An 18,025-nucleotide genomic window follows, 5' to 3' on the forward strand; every position below is an offset into this window, starting at 1 on the left:
CAACATTACGGGAAATATTATGAAAGGTGTTTATATAGGTGTAAGTCTACTAATTCATGTAAAATAGGCCTTACTACATTAAAAAATCATCTAATTCACTTGCCTATAATTGTAGCTTTGTAGGCCGCATGTCCTGCATCAGCATAACAGCTTCTCTCCCAGCGTCATGTTTTGAGCGATGTCCATATAATACAGTGACACAGTCCACACTCCAAAAATTAGACACTTTAGAACGACACTTCCAGTTTTGGTGGGAAATACCGGGTTACCCGGGAGAAAAGTGGTTGTATTCTCGGGAAGGAACATTTGTAAAATACCAGGAATATACTCAACCTTGGTTATGGACACTTTGCTGTGTTCTTGAAATACCCACAGTTGTGTGTTCTACAGCTGTTTCAAGAAAGCCAAGGAGACGTGTCATGATCATGTTCCTATAACATTTTGCAGACGTTTGCAGAACATTCTGGGAGCGTTTGTGGCTCAGCCAGCTTTCTGTGTGCTGCAGGAGGAAATCCGTCCCCAGTTTGAGGCCAAATATTCAAAAAAGGAGAGGATGAACCCCATATCTGGAAAACCTGAGCCGTACCAGGCCTTTACAGACAAGTACAGCCGACTCATCGTCTCAGCTTCTGGAATCTTCTTTATGGTAAGTCCCTGGAGTAGGTATAGTGAATATTTCAAAATAAATTCATTTGAGTAGGGACAGATTCATTAAAATGGTTTGCATGTTGCCTCATGATTGCTGCTTGTCAAACCAGTTTCCCACTGGTTTTTGTTTGAATTTATTAAAATCTTCAGTGAGTGGCCCATGCAGGAATCAAACCCATAACTGTGATATTGCAAGAAAGCCAATTCAAGCCAGTGAGCTATCAATCAGATTTGCCTTGTTGCTATCAGTGTGTCTGACCAGAATGTTTTATTGACCTACTCAGATCCTGGTGGTGATCGCTGCCGTCTTCGGCATCGTGATTTACCGCGTGATCACAGTCAGCACTTTTGCCGCCTTCGGCTGGGCTCTCATCAGGAATAACTCTCAGGTGGCCACCACCGGCACAGCCGTGTGCATCAACTTCTGCATCATCATGCTCCTCAACGTGGTAAGGGCTTTGTTGAGAAATGCATTTAGGATTATGAGATAAAAAAAGTGACAAATATAGGGTTGAAGTCGGAAGTTTACATACACCTTAGCCAAATACATTTTAAACTCAGTTTTTCAAAAATTCATGACATTTAATCCTAGTAAAAACTTCCCTGTCTTAGGTCAGTTAGGATCACCACTTCATTTTAAGAGTGTGAAATATCAGAATAATAGTAGAGAGTGATTTATTTCAGCTTTTATTTCTTTCATCACATTCCCAGTGGATCAGAAGTTTACATACACTCAATTAGTATTTGGTAGCATTGCCTTTAAATTATTCAACTTTGGTCAAACGTTTCAGGTAGCCTTCCACAAGCATCCCACAATAAGTTGGGTGAATTTTGGCCCATTCCTCCTGACAGAGCAGTTTAACTGAGTCAGGTTTGTAGGCCTCCTTGCTCGCACACTCTTTCAGTTCTGCCCACAAATTTTCTATGGGATTGAGGTCAAGGCTTTGTGATGGCCACTCCAATACCTTGACTTTGTTGTCCTTAATTAAGCCATTTTGCCACAACTTTGGAAGTATGCTTGGGGTCATTGTCCATTTGGAAGACCCATTTGCGACCAAGCTTTAACTTCCTGACTGATGTCTTAAGAAGTTGCTTCAATATATCCACATAATTGTCCTGCCTCATGAAACCATCTATTTTGTGAAGTGCACCAGTCCCTCCTGCAGTAATACACCCCCACAATGATGTTGCCACCCCCGTGCTTCACGGTTGGGATGGTTTTCTTCGGCTTGCAAGCCTCCCCCTTGTTCCTCGAAACATAAGAATGGTCATTATGGCCGAGCAGTTCCATTTTTGTTTTATCAGACCAGAGGACATTTCTCCAAAAAGTATGATCTTTGTCCCCATGTGCAGTTTCAAACCGTAGTCTGGCTTTTTATGGCGGTTTTGGAGCAGTTGCTTCTTCCTTGCTGAGAGGCCTTTCAGGTTATGTCGATATAGGACTCGTTTTACTGTGGATATAGATACTTTTGTACCTGTTTCCTCCAGCATCTTCACAAGGTCCTTTGCTGTTGTTCTGGGATTGATTTGCACTTTTCGCACCAAAGTATGTTCATCTCTAGGAGACAGAACACGTCTCCTTCCTGAGCGGTATGACGGCTGCGTGGTCCCATGGTGTTTATACTTGCGTACTATTGTTTGTACAGATGAACGTGGTACCTTTGGAAATTGCTCTCAAGGATGAACCAGACTTGTGGAGGTCTACAATTGTTTTTCTGACGTCATGGCTGATTCCTTTTGATTTTCCCATGATGTCAAGCAAAGAGGCACTGAGTGTGAAGGTAGGTCTTGAAAGACATCCCCAGGTACACCTCCAATTGACTCAAATGATGTAAATTAGCCTATCATAAGCTTTAAAGCCATGGCATCATTTTCTGGAATTTTCCAAGCTGTTTAAAGACACAGTCTGTAAGGGCGTTCGTCTGTTGAAGGAAGAGAGTCGGACCGAAATGCAGCGTGTTTGTTACTCATGATCTTTAATGAATGAAAACGGAACGATACATGAAATAACTCAATACAAAAACAACAAACGGAACGTGAAAACTAATTACAGCCTATCTGGTGAACACTACACAGAGACTGGAACAATCACCCACGAAATACAAAGCGAAACTCAGGCTACCTAAATACGGTTCCCAATCAGAGACAACGAGAATCACCTGACTCTGATTGAGAATCGCCTCAGGCAGCCAAGCCTATACAACACCCCTAATCAGCCGCGATCCCAAATACTACAAACCCCAATATAAAAAACAACATATAAACCCATGTCACACCCTGGCCTACCCAAACATATAACAAAAACACAAAATACAATGACCAAGGTGTGACACAGTCAACTTAGTGTATGTAAACTTCTGACCCACTGGATTTGTGATAGTGAATTATAAGTTAAATAATCTGTCTGTAAACAATTGTTGGAAAAATTACTTGTATCATGCACACAGTAGATGTCCTAACCGACATGCCAAAACTATAGTTTGTTAACAAGAAATGTGTGGAGTGGGTGAAAAACAAGTTTAAATGACTCCAACCTAAGTGTATGTAAACTTCCGACTTCGAATGTATAAATATACACACACACTGAGTGTACACAACATTAGAAACACCTGCTCCACCCAAAGGACATCCAGCCACCAGCAGGCCAGCGGTTAAAAACGGGTCATTGATGAAAGGGGACAAAGAATTGTGCAGAGCAACAGATGGGCTACAGTTAGTCAACTGGCAGTCCAGTACAACATTGGTGCCCAAAAACCCATAAAAGAATGCACAACTCGTCGTACCTTGACACGAATGGGGTATGGCAGCCGACAACCTTACAGAGTTCCACTTCTTTCATTAATAACAAGATTCTGTGGTTGCAGTGGGCTAAGCAACGACGACACTGGAGAATTGGAAAAACATTGCCTGGTCTGATGAATCCTGGTTCCTGCTGTTTCACACTGATGTGTAACAACATTGCAGGCTGGTGGTGGTGGTGCGATGATGTGGGGTGTGTTTTCATGGCACACATTAGGCCCCTTGATAAAAGTGGAGCAACATTTGAATGCCAAAGGATATCTGAACATCATTACCAATCAGGTGCATCCCTTCATGGCAGCAGTGTATCTGTCTGCGAATAGATTTTTTTTCTGCAGGATAATGCCCCATGACACAAGGCTAGGATTGTCCAGAAATGGTTCCACGAACATGAATGAATTCAGCTTACTGCAGTGGCCTGCCCAGTCACCAGATCTCAATCCAATTGAGCATCTGTGGGATGAGATGGAACAAGCTATTTGGAGTAGAGATCCACTACCAACAATTCATGGGGGAATCATTGGAGTCAACATGAGCCAGCATTCCTGTGGAATGCTTTTGACACCTTGTCCATGACCCAATGAATTGAGGCTGTTCTGATGGCATAGGGGGGTGCAACTCAAAATTAGGAAGGTGTTCTTAATGTTTTGTACACTCAGTGTATATTAATGTCTTATCAGTGGTGAAACCCTAATGTCATGTGGCGCTTTTTGGTATAGTTAAATACAGTTGCGCTCAAAATGTTGATAAAAATGAATCCTAACGCCCTTCAACGCTTCAATGCCACGGCGTATCGCGTTTTAGGTACAACAGCATGAGAATCAAGGAAAACAAACCCTATTAACTGGTAACCTTGTTTTTTTCAGTTGTATGAAAAAGTTGCCCTTCTGCTCACCAATTTAGGTAAGCTACAACTGTTCCTCCATCAGTCCTCATGCTGTAACATGCCATCCTCAGAGGTAATTACAGTCAATATAATGCAGGGGCTGTAGTTTTATACACATCCTCTCTCTTTCTGTCGCCTCTCTTTATTCTTCTTTTTCTTATTCTCTATTTTCTCTCTTTCTGTTTCTCTGTCTCTCCCTCTGGCTCTGTATCCACAGAGCAGCCGAGGACTGAGTCCGAGTGGGAGAACAGCTTCACCCTGAAGATGTTCCTGTTTCAGTTTGTCAATCTCAACAGCTCTACCTTCTACATAGCTTTTTTCCTGGGCAGGTGAGGAAACGTCTCTACTTCATGGTTTAAATCATAATACCCGGCTATATTTCACACTATATTTCATAGAGATTAGTTAGTAAAATGATGTGACCACCTTTGTCAGGTTCACTGGCCGGCCAGGAGCCTATATCCGCCTCATTAACCGCTGGAAACTGGAAGAGGTGAGTGAACTTTCATGAGGCTTTTCAAATGTGTGGAACATTTCTAGTGAAAAGTACTCTCGTGGACAGATGCACGTAACATGTAGCATCTGTCGACCGACTGTGGGATGCCACAACGAATTAGGATCTTTGTTCCAGTACGTAGATTTTTCATCGCTGATCACATCACAATTTCGCAGGTGCGAATCTAGGAAGTGGAGGGGACATTTTGTCCCGTAGACTTGCCAGAAACTGTCTGAGAGTTTCAGTTTAGAGGGGTGGAGACTTCAGTAGTCTCTTAAGTATATTTCCTAACATGTCTCTGCCCAGAACTGAATTGAGTTTATGCAGCAAATACTCAACATTTTAGTTCTGGGTGTCCCAGATTAAGTGGAACGTAGCTTAGAACACTGTATTCTCACTCTAACCTCTGTTATGAACCAGAAAACTAGGGTTACTGGATAGTTAGTTGAAGAGTTATGATTGAATAAAGTGTCGGCACTGTATCCCCTTTCTGTGTAGTGCCATCCCAGTGGTTGTTTGATAGATCTCTGCATGCAGATGGGTATCATCATGGTGCTCAAGCAGACTTGGAACAACTTCATGGAGCTGGGCTACCCGTGAGTATGGCCTGGCTTAGCCAATTAGACGCAACTAGTGCCTAGTGTGTCATATCCACCAGTCACCCCCCGTGACTCTTTATAATTGGTTGTTTGTCAGGCTGATCCAGAACTGGTGGACACGGCGAAGGCTGAGGCAGGAGCATGGCCCCAACGCCAAGGCCAGCTTCCCACAGTGGGAGAGGGACTACAACCTGCAGCCCATGAATGCTTACGGACTGTTTGACGAATACCTGGAGATGAGTATGTGCCCTTTGACCCTGAGGCCACGTTTAAAGCAACTGTTCAATGGAAATCTCACTTTTAAAACTTAATATTCTGTTAACTCATATCCTAATAATGTTGTTGACTCATCCTATACTTGTATTTGTGGCCAAAGCATACATTGGAGAAAAAGATTTTAAAAAACACCTCAAATAGACTGTTTAAAAAATGCTTGCTATTTCCACATAGAGGATGATGTCATCCTCCTGAGAAGGAGGAGCTGGCGAATAAGTGGTTTATTCATATAAAACTTTTTTTTTTACCAGTGTACACCCACACCTTTCTGTTGTTGGGCTACACCGTTCCAATACAGAAAAGCTGCCTTTTAACATACTTCATTTTCATTTTTGGGAAGGAAAAATATTTATCTCGTATTGTAATTAATTATAAGTTATATTCCATAGAAATCTGGAACACTGGACAGTTACTATAAACAGCAAATAATTTCTATCTCACTATAAATCAATTGACCAATCAGAAGAAATCAGTGTGGCTCGTGCCATATAGACCTGTGTGAGACCTATAGACCTGCTCTGTGAGACACTGAGTGACATCAGCAACCAAGTCAAGCCACTGTCTCATCATTACAGAGTCATCATCTGAGAATCATCTTGTTACAGTTAATACACAAGTCATCATCTTGTATACAGTTAATACACAAGTCATCATCATCTTGTATACAGTTAATACACAAGTCATCATCTTGTATACAGTTAATACACAAGTCATCATCTTGTATACAGTTAATACACAAGTCATCATCTTGTATACAGTTAATACACAAGTCATCATCTTGTATACAGTTAATACACAAGTCATCATCTTGTATACAGTTAATACATAAATGCAGAAAACATAGCTAACTCCTCTGTGTAAGATGGGTGTAAAAATGTGTTGGTGTTGTCATCGATAGATCCCCTTTCTGTTTGTCCCATTCCCATCAGTGGTGCTTATACTGTTCTGTTTGTTATGTTCACACGCTTTGACTAGAAATGGCTCAATTGTAGACACTTTGGAATGATTTGGACATGAAATACTAAACATGCCAATATTGGGGATATTGAGTGACATTGGTTTTTGGACAAAAATACTACAATGTTAGCATTTGGAAATTGTGGCCACTGGCCAGGTATATAAAACCAAAGGATGGATTGATGTCTAACCTTTTCTCTAGACTTCTTACAGCGTAAGGAATACAATGTGTAAATTGGCTGAACCATTTCCTTAAACAATTTGGGTAACACTTTACATGGGGTTCTTATTACTGTGTAATTATTCCTGCGAGTACAGTGTAATTATTCCTGTGAGTACAGTGTAATTATTCCTGCGAGTACAGTGTAATTATTCCTACAAGTACAGTGTAATTATTCCTGTGAGTACAGTGTAATTATTCCTGTGAGTACAGTGTAATTATTCCTGCGAGTACGGTGTAATTATTCCTGTGAGTACGGTGTAATTATTCCTGTGAGTACGGTGTAATTATTCCTGTGAGTACGGTGTAATTATTCCTGCGAGTGCGGTGTAATTATTCCTGCGAGTGCGGTGTAATTATTCCTGTGAGTACGGTGTAATTATTCCTGTGAGTACGGTGTAATTATTCCTGTGAGTACGGTGTAATTATTCCTGTGAGTACAGTGTTACAGTGTTACAAGTATTTGAATTACTCATTGTTACACTCCAACTTACAGCAGCACAACTAACCCTAGCAGCACCTAGACGTAACCGTTAGTTACGCTAACAGTAAGTACAGTGTAGCAATGACTAATTACAATTATTTTTGCACTGCTTACAAAAGTAATTAAACAGTAATAAGAGTAGTGTAATGTAATTTGTTAATAAGTTGAGAGAACCTATTGGTCAGATGTGGGACACCAACTCCGTTGTCATTTTTCCCTGATTGCCTGATTGCTTGCAGTGAACATGAAAGGTACTGTAGAACAAAATGTTGTTTACTAGTTAGGTCATGAATGCATGTGCCAAATATCTTTATTGCGCTCCTTGCCATCATATTCTGCGTTGCCAGGCAAACTGCACATGGAGAGGAGAAAGGCCATGAATATTAGCTTAGGATCTAATTACTTCTATAGAAAAGAATATTTTCACTGGGCAAAACAGTGTCCTATGAGGGGCTGCGGGTGGTTCTGCAGTGGGCAAAGTACTGGTGTTAGTGGCAACTTTTTCTCCAGGCTGCCAAGACAATAACACACCTGACAACAGTCTATTGATGACTATAGATCACCTCAGAGGGGGTTGATTAACCTAGATAGTTTCTGGGTGGTGGAAATGACCTTTCTGTCTGAGAGATTCCAGACTGAAATACAGCCTACTTGAATAAGTGGCCAGTTCATAGATGAAACGTCACAGGGCCCGGCCCACATAAGGCTGAAAACACCTGTCATAAGAATACAGAAATTCTAACCATTTATACCGGTATTACAAATGACTCTAATTTAATTTACCAAGTAAAGATTGGTGTAAGAATGAGTGGTTATGAGGGGTATGATGTCATTATTGAAAAGTTACCTCATAGTTAACTGAAGTATAATGCTATGCAATTCTCCATGTGAAATATCCATATCAATCTGTAAGCGCTTCACCTTTACAGGAATGACATCCCCTAAAATGGCATGCAGCCTCTGCCAACTTCACTAACTAGGAGAGATCATTATTGAAACGCCAATTTCAATATTTCACTATTTTATAATCCTCTAATACAGTCTAATATTTAAGAACTGTTGAATAAAAAACGGAACTTGTTTGGACAGTAAGGACTCTAAACTGCTGTTGTTACATTCCAGAATAAGTGGATCTACATGACTGATTTATCCTCTTTGCCCCCATGGGGAGCTGGAGGTCGAAGGTCAACCATAAACTAGCATTCATACTGTGTTTTGCTCATGTAAACCATTATATACATGCCATGTACTATATATAACATGTTTACATTTATTTACCAGCAATGTGAATCATTAATGTCTACATAGATTTTCCGCATGCATATTGAAGGAAAAGTTTGCCCCAAAACTATCTTTTGGTATTTGTTTAATTAGTCCATTGTTGACATAGTCCCAAAATGTTTTGCTTGTCAGTACTCAAGTTTTCAAGATACGTAACTTTCAAAATACAGAAATCATCACTGTATGATGCATTTTGCATTAAATGATGCTGCGTTTTGCATCATACAGGGATGATTTCTGTGTTTTGAAAGTTACATATCTTGAAAACTTGAGTGCTGACAAGCAAAACCATTTGGAACAATGTCAACAATGGACTAATTTAATAAATTCCAAAAGATAGTTTTTGGGGTGGAGTTGTCCTTTAAGTATGATTATGTGAGGTACATAAAGCAGGCACATGCCATGTATGTCATAAGGTGAATGCACCAATTTGTAAGTCGCTCTGGATAAGAGCGTCTGCTAAATGACTTAAATGTAATGTAAATGTAATGTATTAATCACACAATGGTTACTTGAAGCATTTCTCCTACATGTGTTTGGTGTAGACAGATTTATGTATGACAATGCCAGATAACCGTGATATTTATGACAATGACAGATCAGTGCAACGCTTAGGCTAGGATTCCGTGGTTTCACACAGCATGCAGCTATGTCCACATGCATGTGTCACTGTTTATTTTAACCCATCATGCTGCATAGATCCATTATGTGGTGTCTCTGTAGGCTTTTTGAATGCTACTTTATAATTACGCTCGATGTACTACCATCTGTGACTTCCTTGGCGAGGCTCTTCACGAAGCACAAAATATAATGGCTAACTTTGTCCTGTGCAATGCCCACACGCACTGACATACAGTAACAATTGTGACATTGAATGGTATAACCTCAAATCATATTGCCCTTTCTGAGTGAATATGGCTTTGGGGTGGCCATCTGTACAAAATGTAATGGGGTTTTTGAATGGGGTTTTGAATAGGACTACTGGCGCTTTACTCCCTGTGTCTGTGTGTTTCAGTCTTACAGTTTGGCTTCACCACCATATTTGTGGCAGCTTTCCCCCTGGCCCCGCTCTTGGCCCTCCTCAACAACATCATTGAGATCCGCCTGGATGCCTACAAGTTTGTCACCCAGTGGCGGAGACCCCTGCCCTCTCAAGCCAAAGACATAGGTTAGGCTCAACTTCCGGTCTGACAATCACCTACTGTAGGGCCATTTTCAAAGGAACGCAAAACATGCCATATAGACGTAATTGTTTTACGCCAACAATCGTGCCTCAGCTATTTTCACTCAATGGAACCCTATTTCATTAGTTTCAGCACAGACAGACCATTTTAGCCGACCAGTCTGTTATGCTTTATACTTTTGGAATCATTTTCATACCCCTTTATAAGTATTCTTTGAAGAAGTCCTGACAGGCTGCTTGCTGGTGAACTGTAATAAATCATTTGCATCGGAGCAAGAACATCATTTTATTTTCTCTCCAGGGATCTGGTACGGCATCCTGGAGGGCATCGGTATCTTGTCCGTCATCACCAACGCCTTTGTCATCGCCGTCACCTCCGACTTCATCCCACGCCTTGTCTACGCATACAAGTACGGCCCGTGTGCCGGGCAGGGCCGGGCCGGGGAGAGGTGAGCGAGCCTGACCACAGTGACCACACAGGCAAAGTGTCTACTTTTGACATTATTATGGCTAGTAATAGAGGGCAGCGGCATTGTCCTGCATCACAATGTCAAAGCACTGACATTTGATTATTTCCTGTTTATTGTTTCCAGGTGCATGATGGGATATGTAAACGCCAGTCTATCGATGTTCAGAGTGTCTGATTTTGAGAACACTTCGGTGCCCAGGACAGATGGATCGGATATGTTTGGAGAAGCAGTGAAGTACTGCAGGTAGGTTTGGTGACCAAAGAGAGTCTTGGTATGGTTGTGCTTGTTTGAACACAACAGTTATAGCCTTTGACCTTTCGACCCTATGTTTGATCCCCCAGGTACCGTGACTACAGAGAGCCCCCGGACTCGCCCGGTGAACCATACTCCTACACGCTGCAGTTCTGGCATGTCCTGGCCGCACGGCTGGCCTTCATCATAGTCTTCGAGGTTAGTTTGTACAATTCATTCCATTCAACAAAACCGTAACACAATATTCAGCCGAGATGTTTCTGTAATTACTGTACCTTTGGTGTTGTGTTCTTTTGCAGCACATGGTTTTCACCATCAAGAACCTGATCGCCTACCTGATCCCAGACCTGCCCAAGGACCTGCGTGACCGCATGCGGCGGGAGAAGTACCTGATCCAGGAGATGATGTACGAGGCCGAGCTAGAGAGACTGCAGAAGGAGAAGAACGAGAAGAAGAAGAATTACAGGGCCCATCATAACGCATTGCCCTGAATGCACAAACAGGTGATAAATATCTACACTGCACTGAAGGGACCAGCACAGAATACAGACAGACAATCTATAACAGTTTGCAGGCTGCAGAGTGTGGCGCATAGGAATTACATTTATATCTAGGAAGGATACCTCGCCTGCATGACCAATGTGTTGCACCACTCATCTGGGTGAAGCACAGTTGTCATTTTATGCTCAACACACATCAGCTATCGAAGTAAAATTTGCCAATTGAAGCACGGGACGACAAGGGACCAAGGCAAGGCAGTGAAATAAGTAATGTCCCTTTTGTTCCTGTTGTCTAGAGGTTCCACTACTGTTGTGATTATCTACTGACACTCTCTCTATGACTCCACAGGTCATACTGGTGTCCATTTTTGCTCGGTGGTGTTGGGAGTGGGAATGACAGAGAACTGGCTGCATGCACGCCAGGGACTGTCCTGCCTGTCTGCGTCTCCCACTGGACCAGGTGAGCGCCCCCAAGAGGACCGTCAGCATGCTCCTCACCATGGTGTTCAAACGTACTGTAGGTCATTCTGAATCCGAGAGGCCAGTGGGTGAGGGGGAAAAAGAGGACATACATTGGAACATTTGACAATGGGTTTACTACTTTTTTCCAGATTGCTCCTTCTACTTTGGACTCACAACTGTACATTTCTTCAAAACCTGAATGTAGATTTCAAAGAAACACAAAAACAATCTTTTGCAGTTCTATTGTCACAACTTTAAAAAATATTCTGTCATCCGTGCGGTTGAATGACAAACCCTGTTTACAATCCTAGCCTTTTTATTTTGAGGACAAAACTCATGAGAAATCATGATCAATTGCTTTCACAAGGTTGTGAACCTTCAGCCATGACCTCTGCTTACATTGTGTGCTGCAATAAGATGTTATTTTGAAACGATGTTCCATCAGATCTGTGTTAGTGGACACAGACTGCTCAAACATCCAATGCCTTCCTTTACAATGGATACTAATAACAAGACTAATAAAATATAATATTTATTACAAACCGGTTTTGTAATTGTCCCATGTGCACTTTGATGTCATTTTAAAACCATCTCAACATGTTTCCATCTGACAGAATGTGCCACTATGAGAATCTCCATGGAGGTTAGCACATCCTTAGCGGGTAGGTCAGGTTGTCAGAACACAGTATGCATCACTAACACTGATGTCTCCTCCAGCTCGTTTAGAGGCTGCCCACCAAGTAACTGTAACTGCAGCCACTGTCTGCCTCTAGTGTCTAGTGTGGTAACACCTGATTCCCCTCTGCAGTTCCCTACTTGGCCACCAAGGGGCGCCAATACACCTATTTTCTGATGCAGCCACAGGCCTCAAAACAATGAGAGAGAGAAGGGAGGTCAGGTGTCCAAAGATAAACACAGTCATGTTCTGAAACTTTGAAGCTGAGAAGTATCTTCATTTATGTTTATTTTAGGGGAAATACAATGATGACGGTGACATTGTAGAGTGTTTTTGTGCTCCTGGTGGAATTCTTGTTTGGTTTACACCATTATTGGTATAAAATATCTGTCAAATACTTCAAGCTTGGCAGCTTTCTCCTGTACATTTATATAATATTAATACACATTTTGCCAAGGGCAACAGTTGGTTCCCCAAGCACCGCCTCAATATTGACCACTTTCTTTCATATCCATAGGAATTGTCAGATTTCTGGCGCTACAATTATTATTATTATTATTATTTATTTATTTCACCTTTATTTAACCAGGTAGGCTAGTTGAGAACAAGTTCTAATTTGCAACTGCGACCTGGCCAAGATAAAGCGTAGCAATTCGACACATACAACAACACAGAGTTGCACATGGAATAAACAAATACAACAGCCTATCAAGGTGAACAAGCTTGTTATCCCTTCCTGTGATAGGTAACACTTACATTGAGGATAAGATGTAATTTACTTGAGGATAAGATGTAATTTATTCATGATTGAGGTTCAGGGGTCTAATAAGACAAAACAAGAAGATGGCTGAAGTGGCCAGTCAAGGTCGTATTGGCACACAGAGCACACTGAAAGGGCTTTTTCAGCAGCAGCCACAGGGCTGGATTCAAGCAGAAATTGCATGTTCCTGTTTGAGCACAAAATACACGATAAATGTTGGGGGGAAATGTCTTGGCTGAATGTCATTGAGGAGAGACAGCATTTTGGTTGGAAGTTGATTGTCTTGATAACAGAATCACAACCATCTTGCAACTCTCTTGACCCTGGAAGCCTGAGAAAAGGGCTTTGTAATGCCACTGGGAAGTTCCAAACCATTCTGTATGTTATATGAAAACCACTTTTACAGTATGTTGTCTATGGTCATATTGTGTGAGCATTATAAAGCCATTCTGAGGTTACATAGAGTATCCCTTCTTAGTCTAACGGTCTGACCTTGACTGGAACTGATACATGTGGAGCTGGAAGCTGTTGGAAATCACATCAGCATTTGAGTCATTGAGATGTAGCTTCCTTAATAATACATGGATGTACTAATCATCTAATAACCACCGTTTCCAGAAGGATGTCTTTCTACATTGTTTTTAGCTTTATAACTTTTCCATATTCCAGTTTCTATATTCAAAATGCTTAATCCTCCTGACCCTTGCAAAATGCTTGTAATCTGCAGTGCAGATGTAAAAACAAAATGCTTGTACATGATGCACATCACTGCAAATTGGAGGCTGCAAGTTCTATGTAGTCCAGTGCCATGTCCTTCAGGTTGGTTACTGTGGTGTGGTGGAGGAGTTAGCGCAGGGTGCACATCCACACGTAAACTTTCCATTATGATGATTAAAAACAGGAGAGGGGAAACAATGTCTCATAATGTTATACCCAGACTTATTGGTGTTCAATAACATTTAATAGGAGTTCTCAAATATAGACTTTCAGATTTTAATTGAAGAGACCCCTGCATTGTGTGGTTCCTTGAATTTTGCTTGCCTCATGATCAACCATGCCTGATACCTGAAAACCCATGTCAGCTCCTAGAGCTAATTCGAAGGCTTTAGCTTGGTGGGCTACCACAGGCAACTTAGGTTTGATACTGGTCCATATATATGTGACAAATAAAATGTGATTTGATTTGGTCAAATTTGTAAACCCCTTGATCAAGGCTCACAGGTAAAAACTATTTTGTCAGGATCCAGAACTTCAATGTGAGGGTGAAAAAGCTCAAGCACACCTGAATCACAGTGATGGTCCCTCAGGCATTTCCCAACCCCAGTGAGAACTTTGCCAGAATAATGATTAGGCCCTTTGAGCAACAGAAAGCACAAACACACAACTGATGTGTGTTGGTTTCTAACATGGTCTTGTATTTTTATCATATGTCATAAATGATTTCAGCACTCCCGTGGCGACAGTGCCATGGTGCACGTCCTTGAATGTCAGGGCCCCAGCTGTCGGCCCTAACGTTGCTGATAAAGAGCCCTCCTCGCAGGCTGTTTGCACAAACAGATTAGATATATGACTGTCTTCCTCTGTCCCTGCTACAGGGAGAGAAAGAACCACTCACTGGTTGCCTGGAGCGACACGGCAGCCTGTTCCATCTCACACACACACACACACACTTAAGTGCGTCTACAACCCTTGTAACAGCGGATAGATAATAATGTAGTCTAATAACACGGTTGATGATGTGGAAAGCTACTCTCATCCTGTCCAAACCGTGACCTGCTGCGTGCATCCAATACGTTGAAAGGGACCATTTTTAAGGGTAAATCTGTCGGCGCTTGTCCCTGTGAAAGTGGCAATTAGGTCAATAGTGCACCACTTTTCACCTTCCCCACACAAGAAACTGGGTCAAAGGTACCACATTCTATTTATTGACTTGTCCATGGAATCCATTTCTGTTTATATTAAATGTTATGGCACCAGTCCTGTTCTAGGAAATAGTGTCACAACAAGAGTCTTATTCCCCTCACTTTTATAGGTCCACCGACCGTACAAATTCATTCATTCTGAAAGAACACATGGTACTGTTAAAAATTGATGCAAAAAACAAATTATGAAATTAGTTCCATATTTAATAAATCAACAATAATATAGTGTGTGCTGTGTCTCTCTCAGTCAAACATTTTGAAATGCTGCTTAATAGTTTCATAGCCAATCATGTCTGACCTTTCTTGCACATGTAACTGAATGTCATTTAGACATTAGGATCAAATGTCAAACGTGAAAGCTTTCAGAGGAGGCATGTAAGAAATCTAAGTGAATAAATATAAAATGATAGATCTGGCTAAATTTGCTAATGCAGACTCATCATAACTCTAATGTATTTGTCTACAACAGTTTCTCAATCCCCTGCTAAACTAACCTGTTCATTTACTTGTTTACTTTCCGAACGTACATCTCCTTCTTGCTGAATGTTTTTTTTAAACTATTATTTGTACCTTTATTTGAACAGGGAAGATGTGCCCTGTATAATACAATATAAATATACACATTATACACACACATTAAAATACGAAAAAAAACAGTCATGGGAAGCACCAATAAAACATCACAAATCAACCAGAAGAACAGCTACGTTCCTCCACAAATAAGTCCTGTGCATTGTACATATGTCACAGTCTCTCCTCTCACTGTCACCCCATAGGTCGTAAACAAAGTTAGGTGGGAACTTTGAATGGTGGGCTAAAGTTACACCTCTAATGTCATTGCCTTGGTGACCCCTGACCTGCAGGGGATGAGGGGATGTATGAAATACCAATAACCCAGTAGCACATCCCCTTACAGCCGTAACCTGCAGAAGAGACTACTTACCAGACCCAATGTATTACGAACACTAACACACACAAATGCACACGCACAGAAGTGCACACACACAGGCACTTAGCCCAGCATCTACCTTAGGGGTTTGTACACGTGCGGTCAGGTGTTTATCATAATCTGCCAGTATTTCTGTGTTTTCAAAATCTTCCATATGTTTCACTATGATAATTCACCCATGTAAAGTTGTTTTTTGTATTTTATTTAACTAGGCAAGTCAGTTAAGAACAAATTGTTATTTACAATGACAGCCCGGCCAAACTAACGACGCGGGGCCAATTGTGCGCTAACCTATGGGACTCCCAATCACAGCCGGTTGTGAAACAGCCTGGAAACAAACCATGGTCTGTAGTGACGCCTCTAGCACTGAGATGCAGTGCCTTAGACCACTGCGCCACTCGGGAGCCCAAAGGTGCAGTATGCAGCGTTATATGGAAAAAGATGACAGTGTTGTAATTCATAACAGTAACCGCGTTTCCAATCAATGCTGGACTGCTGTTTGACAAATACAAATATTCTCGCTCTTATCCATACTAATCTCATGTATTGCAGACTAACATACCCGCAGATCCTACCCGCACTGAATCTGACAGCTGTTGTCACGTTCGGCATAACGAGGAGACCAAGGCGCAGCGTGATAATACATTCTTATTTTATTACACGAAGAACACTAAACAAACACAACAACAACAGTGAAGCTAATAAGACACGAGTGCTGACAGGCAACTACACATAGACAATAACCCACAAAACCAAAATGGAAAATGGCAACCGAAATAGGATCCCCAATCAGAGACAACAATAAACAACCAATTCAGGCCACCATAGACCTACATTACCTAGACATACAAAAAAATATAGATATATACAAAAACCCTAGACAGGACAAAAAACACACATACCCACCCTCGTCACACCCTGACCTGACCAAAATATTACATAAAACGTAGATAAATAAGGACAGCTGTTGGCTAGAGCGCACGTGCCAAGACCAGAGTAGGCTCATTGTTCATTTAACGCAACACCTTTTGTGACAAAACTATTGGTAAAGTTGAAAATGTGATGGAATACATTGGACACTAGATTGTTATTTGGTACATGAAAACCTAAGAGAAAAAGTACATTTTCCGTGCACTTCATCACACACTGATTTTTATCCAAAAACAATTCAGTTTGGTGGGAAATGTATTGGATGGAAACCTAGCTCCTTACTAACTTTAATCACTCTGTACCAGGAATGAGCAGCAGGTGCAATCAATCGGGCTTGATTGATGTTTTTGGTTTCTTTGGCATGGATGATAAAAAGTGTTACACAGGAAGAAGAAGGAGAGCAGGGTGGGAAAGATGGTGGGCAGTTTGATTTAGGGAAGGAGTATTTGGCCACTTTGATGTAGGGACGGAGTATTTGGTCAAGTGTTTAAAGAGGGACAACTTGGGAGACCATATGCATCGGAAGGGTTAGCAGCATAAGCCAAATACATTTTTATTCACCACATCCTTTGTAAACTAACAGGGAAATGCTTACTTACAGGCCCCTCCCAACAATGAAGAGAGAAAGAAAATTTGAGAAATAATTGTAAAGTAAAACACTTAATAATATATTTATTATGCACAGGTGAGTAACAATAACTTGGGCTATATACACAGGGCACCAGTACCAAGTGGATGTACAGGGTTATCATCGAGACGCCCCTCGGTGTGACCAGACTGTAAATGCAGGAGGTGTCTGGGGTAAATCATCCCATTTCTGTCATTCAATCCTCGATGTGTCGTGGTGGTTGGACATTTTGCAGAGCTCTCGAGACCATCCCCTTTGACGATGATTTCCATGACAACCGTCCCTAAGGCAGAGTGTGTCTGTCATGGTGTCCGGGATGGGAAGCTCATAATTACAAGTGCATAGTGATTATAGAGCAAGTCTGGATTACCCTGTAGGCCTCCCATTCAATTCCCATATGGCTAATGGAATTGACTTCACTTTGGGTGCGGGAATTAAATGGACTCAAGCTGTCTGTAGTTTTATCAGGTACTATTGTCACTGCTTCCTAAAGCATCACTTGTGACACTACAACGGTGTCCGGTGCGCCGGTGCACATGCAATGGGTGTCCTGACTAAACTTGTCTTTATCCAAAATGGAGGCCTGCTTTCAAAATATTTGTCTCCCAGTTTACCTATATAGTAGGACCTGTTTTGCTATTGATCTA

General features: G+C 41.5%; 1 protein-coding gene across 3 annotated transcripts in view; it reads left to right on the forward strand.

Moving 5' to 3' along the window:
• LOC123994412 (anoctamin-4-like) overlaps nucleotides 1-12,044 on the forward strand; it is a 41,947-nt gene extending 29,903 nt beyond the window's left edge. For all 3 annotated transcript variants that reach the window (XM_046296944.1, XM_046296945.1, XM_046296946.1), the window contains 13 exons: nucleotides 506-646; nucleotides 933-1,097; nucleotides 4,314-4,350; nucleotides 4,551-4,662; nucleotides 4,769-4,826; nucleotides 5,328-5,425; nucleotides 5,526-5,668; nucleotides 9,662-9,814; nucleotides 10,131-10,278; nucleotides 10,423-10,542; nucleotides 10,641-10,749; nucleotides 10,851-11,054; nucleotides 11,401-12,044. In XM_046296944.1, the coding sequence (XP_046152900.1) occupies nucleotides 506-646; nucleotides 933-1,097; nucleotides 4,314-4,350; nucleotides 4,551-4,662; nucleotides 4,769-4,826; nucleotides 5,328-5,425; nucleotides 5,526-5,668; nucleotides 9,662-9,814; nucleotides 10,131-10,278; nucleotides 10,423-10,542; nucleotides 10,641-10,749; nucleotides 10,851-11,042 (1,476 nt within the window). In that variant the 3' untranslated portion in view covers nucleotides 11,043-11,054; nucleotides 11,401-12,044. The remainder of the gene's footprint in view (nucleotides 1-505; nucleotides 647-932; nucleotides 1,098-4,313; nucleotides 4,351-4,550; nucleotides 4,663-4,768; nucleotides 4,827-5,327; nucleotides 5,426-5,525; nucleotides 5,669-9,661; nucleotides 9,815-10,130; nucleotides 10,279-10,422; nucleotides 10,543-10,640; nucleotides 10,750-10,850; nucleotides 11,055-11,400) is intronic.
• The last annotated feature ends 5,981 nt before the right edge of the window (nucleotides 12,045-18,025 follow it).

The sequence above is a fragment of the Oncorhynchus gorbuscha genome, linkage group LG14, assembly GCF_021184085.1.
Source record: "Oncorhynchus gorbuscha isolate QuinsamMale2020 ecotype Even-year linkage group LG14, OgorEven_v1.0, whole genome shotgun sequence".
In the NCBI taxonomy this organism is placed as follows: domain Eukaryota; kingdom Metazoa; phylum Chordata; class Actinopteri; order Salmoniformes; family Salmonidae; genus Oncorhynchus; species Oncorhynchus gorbuscha.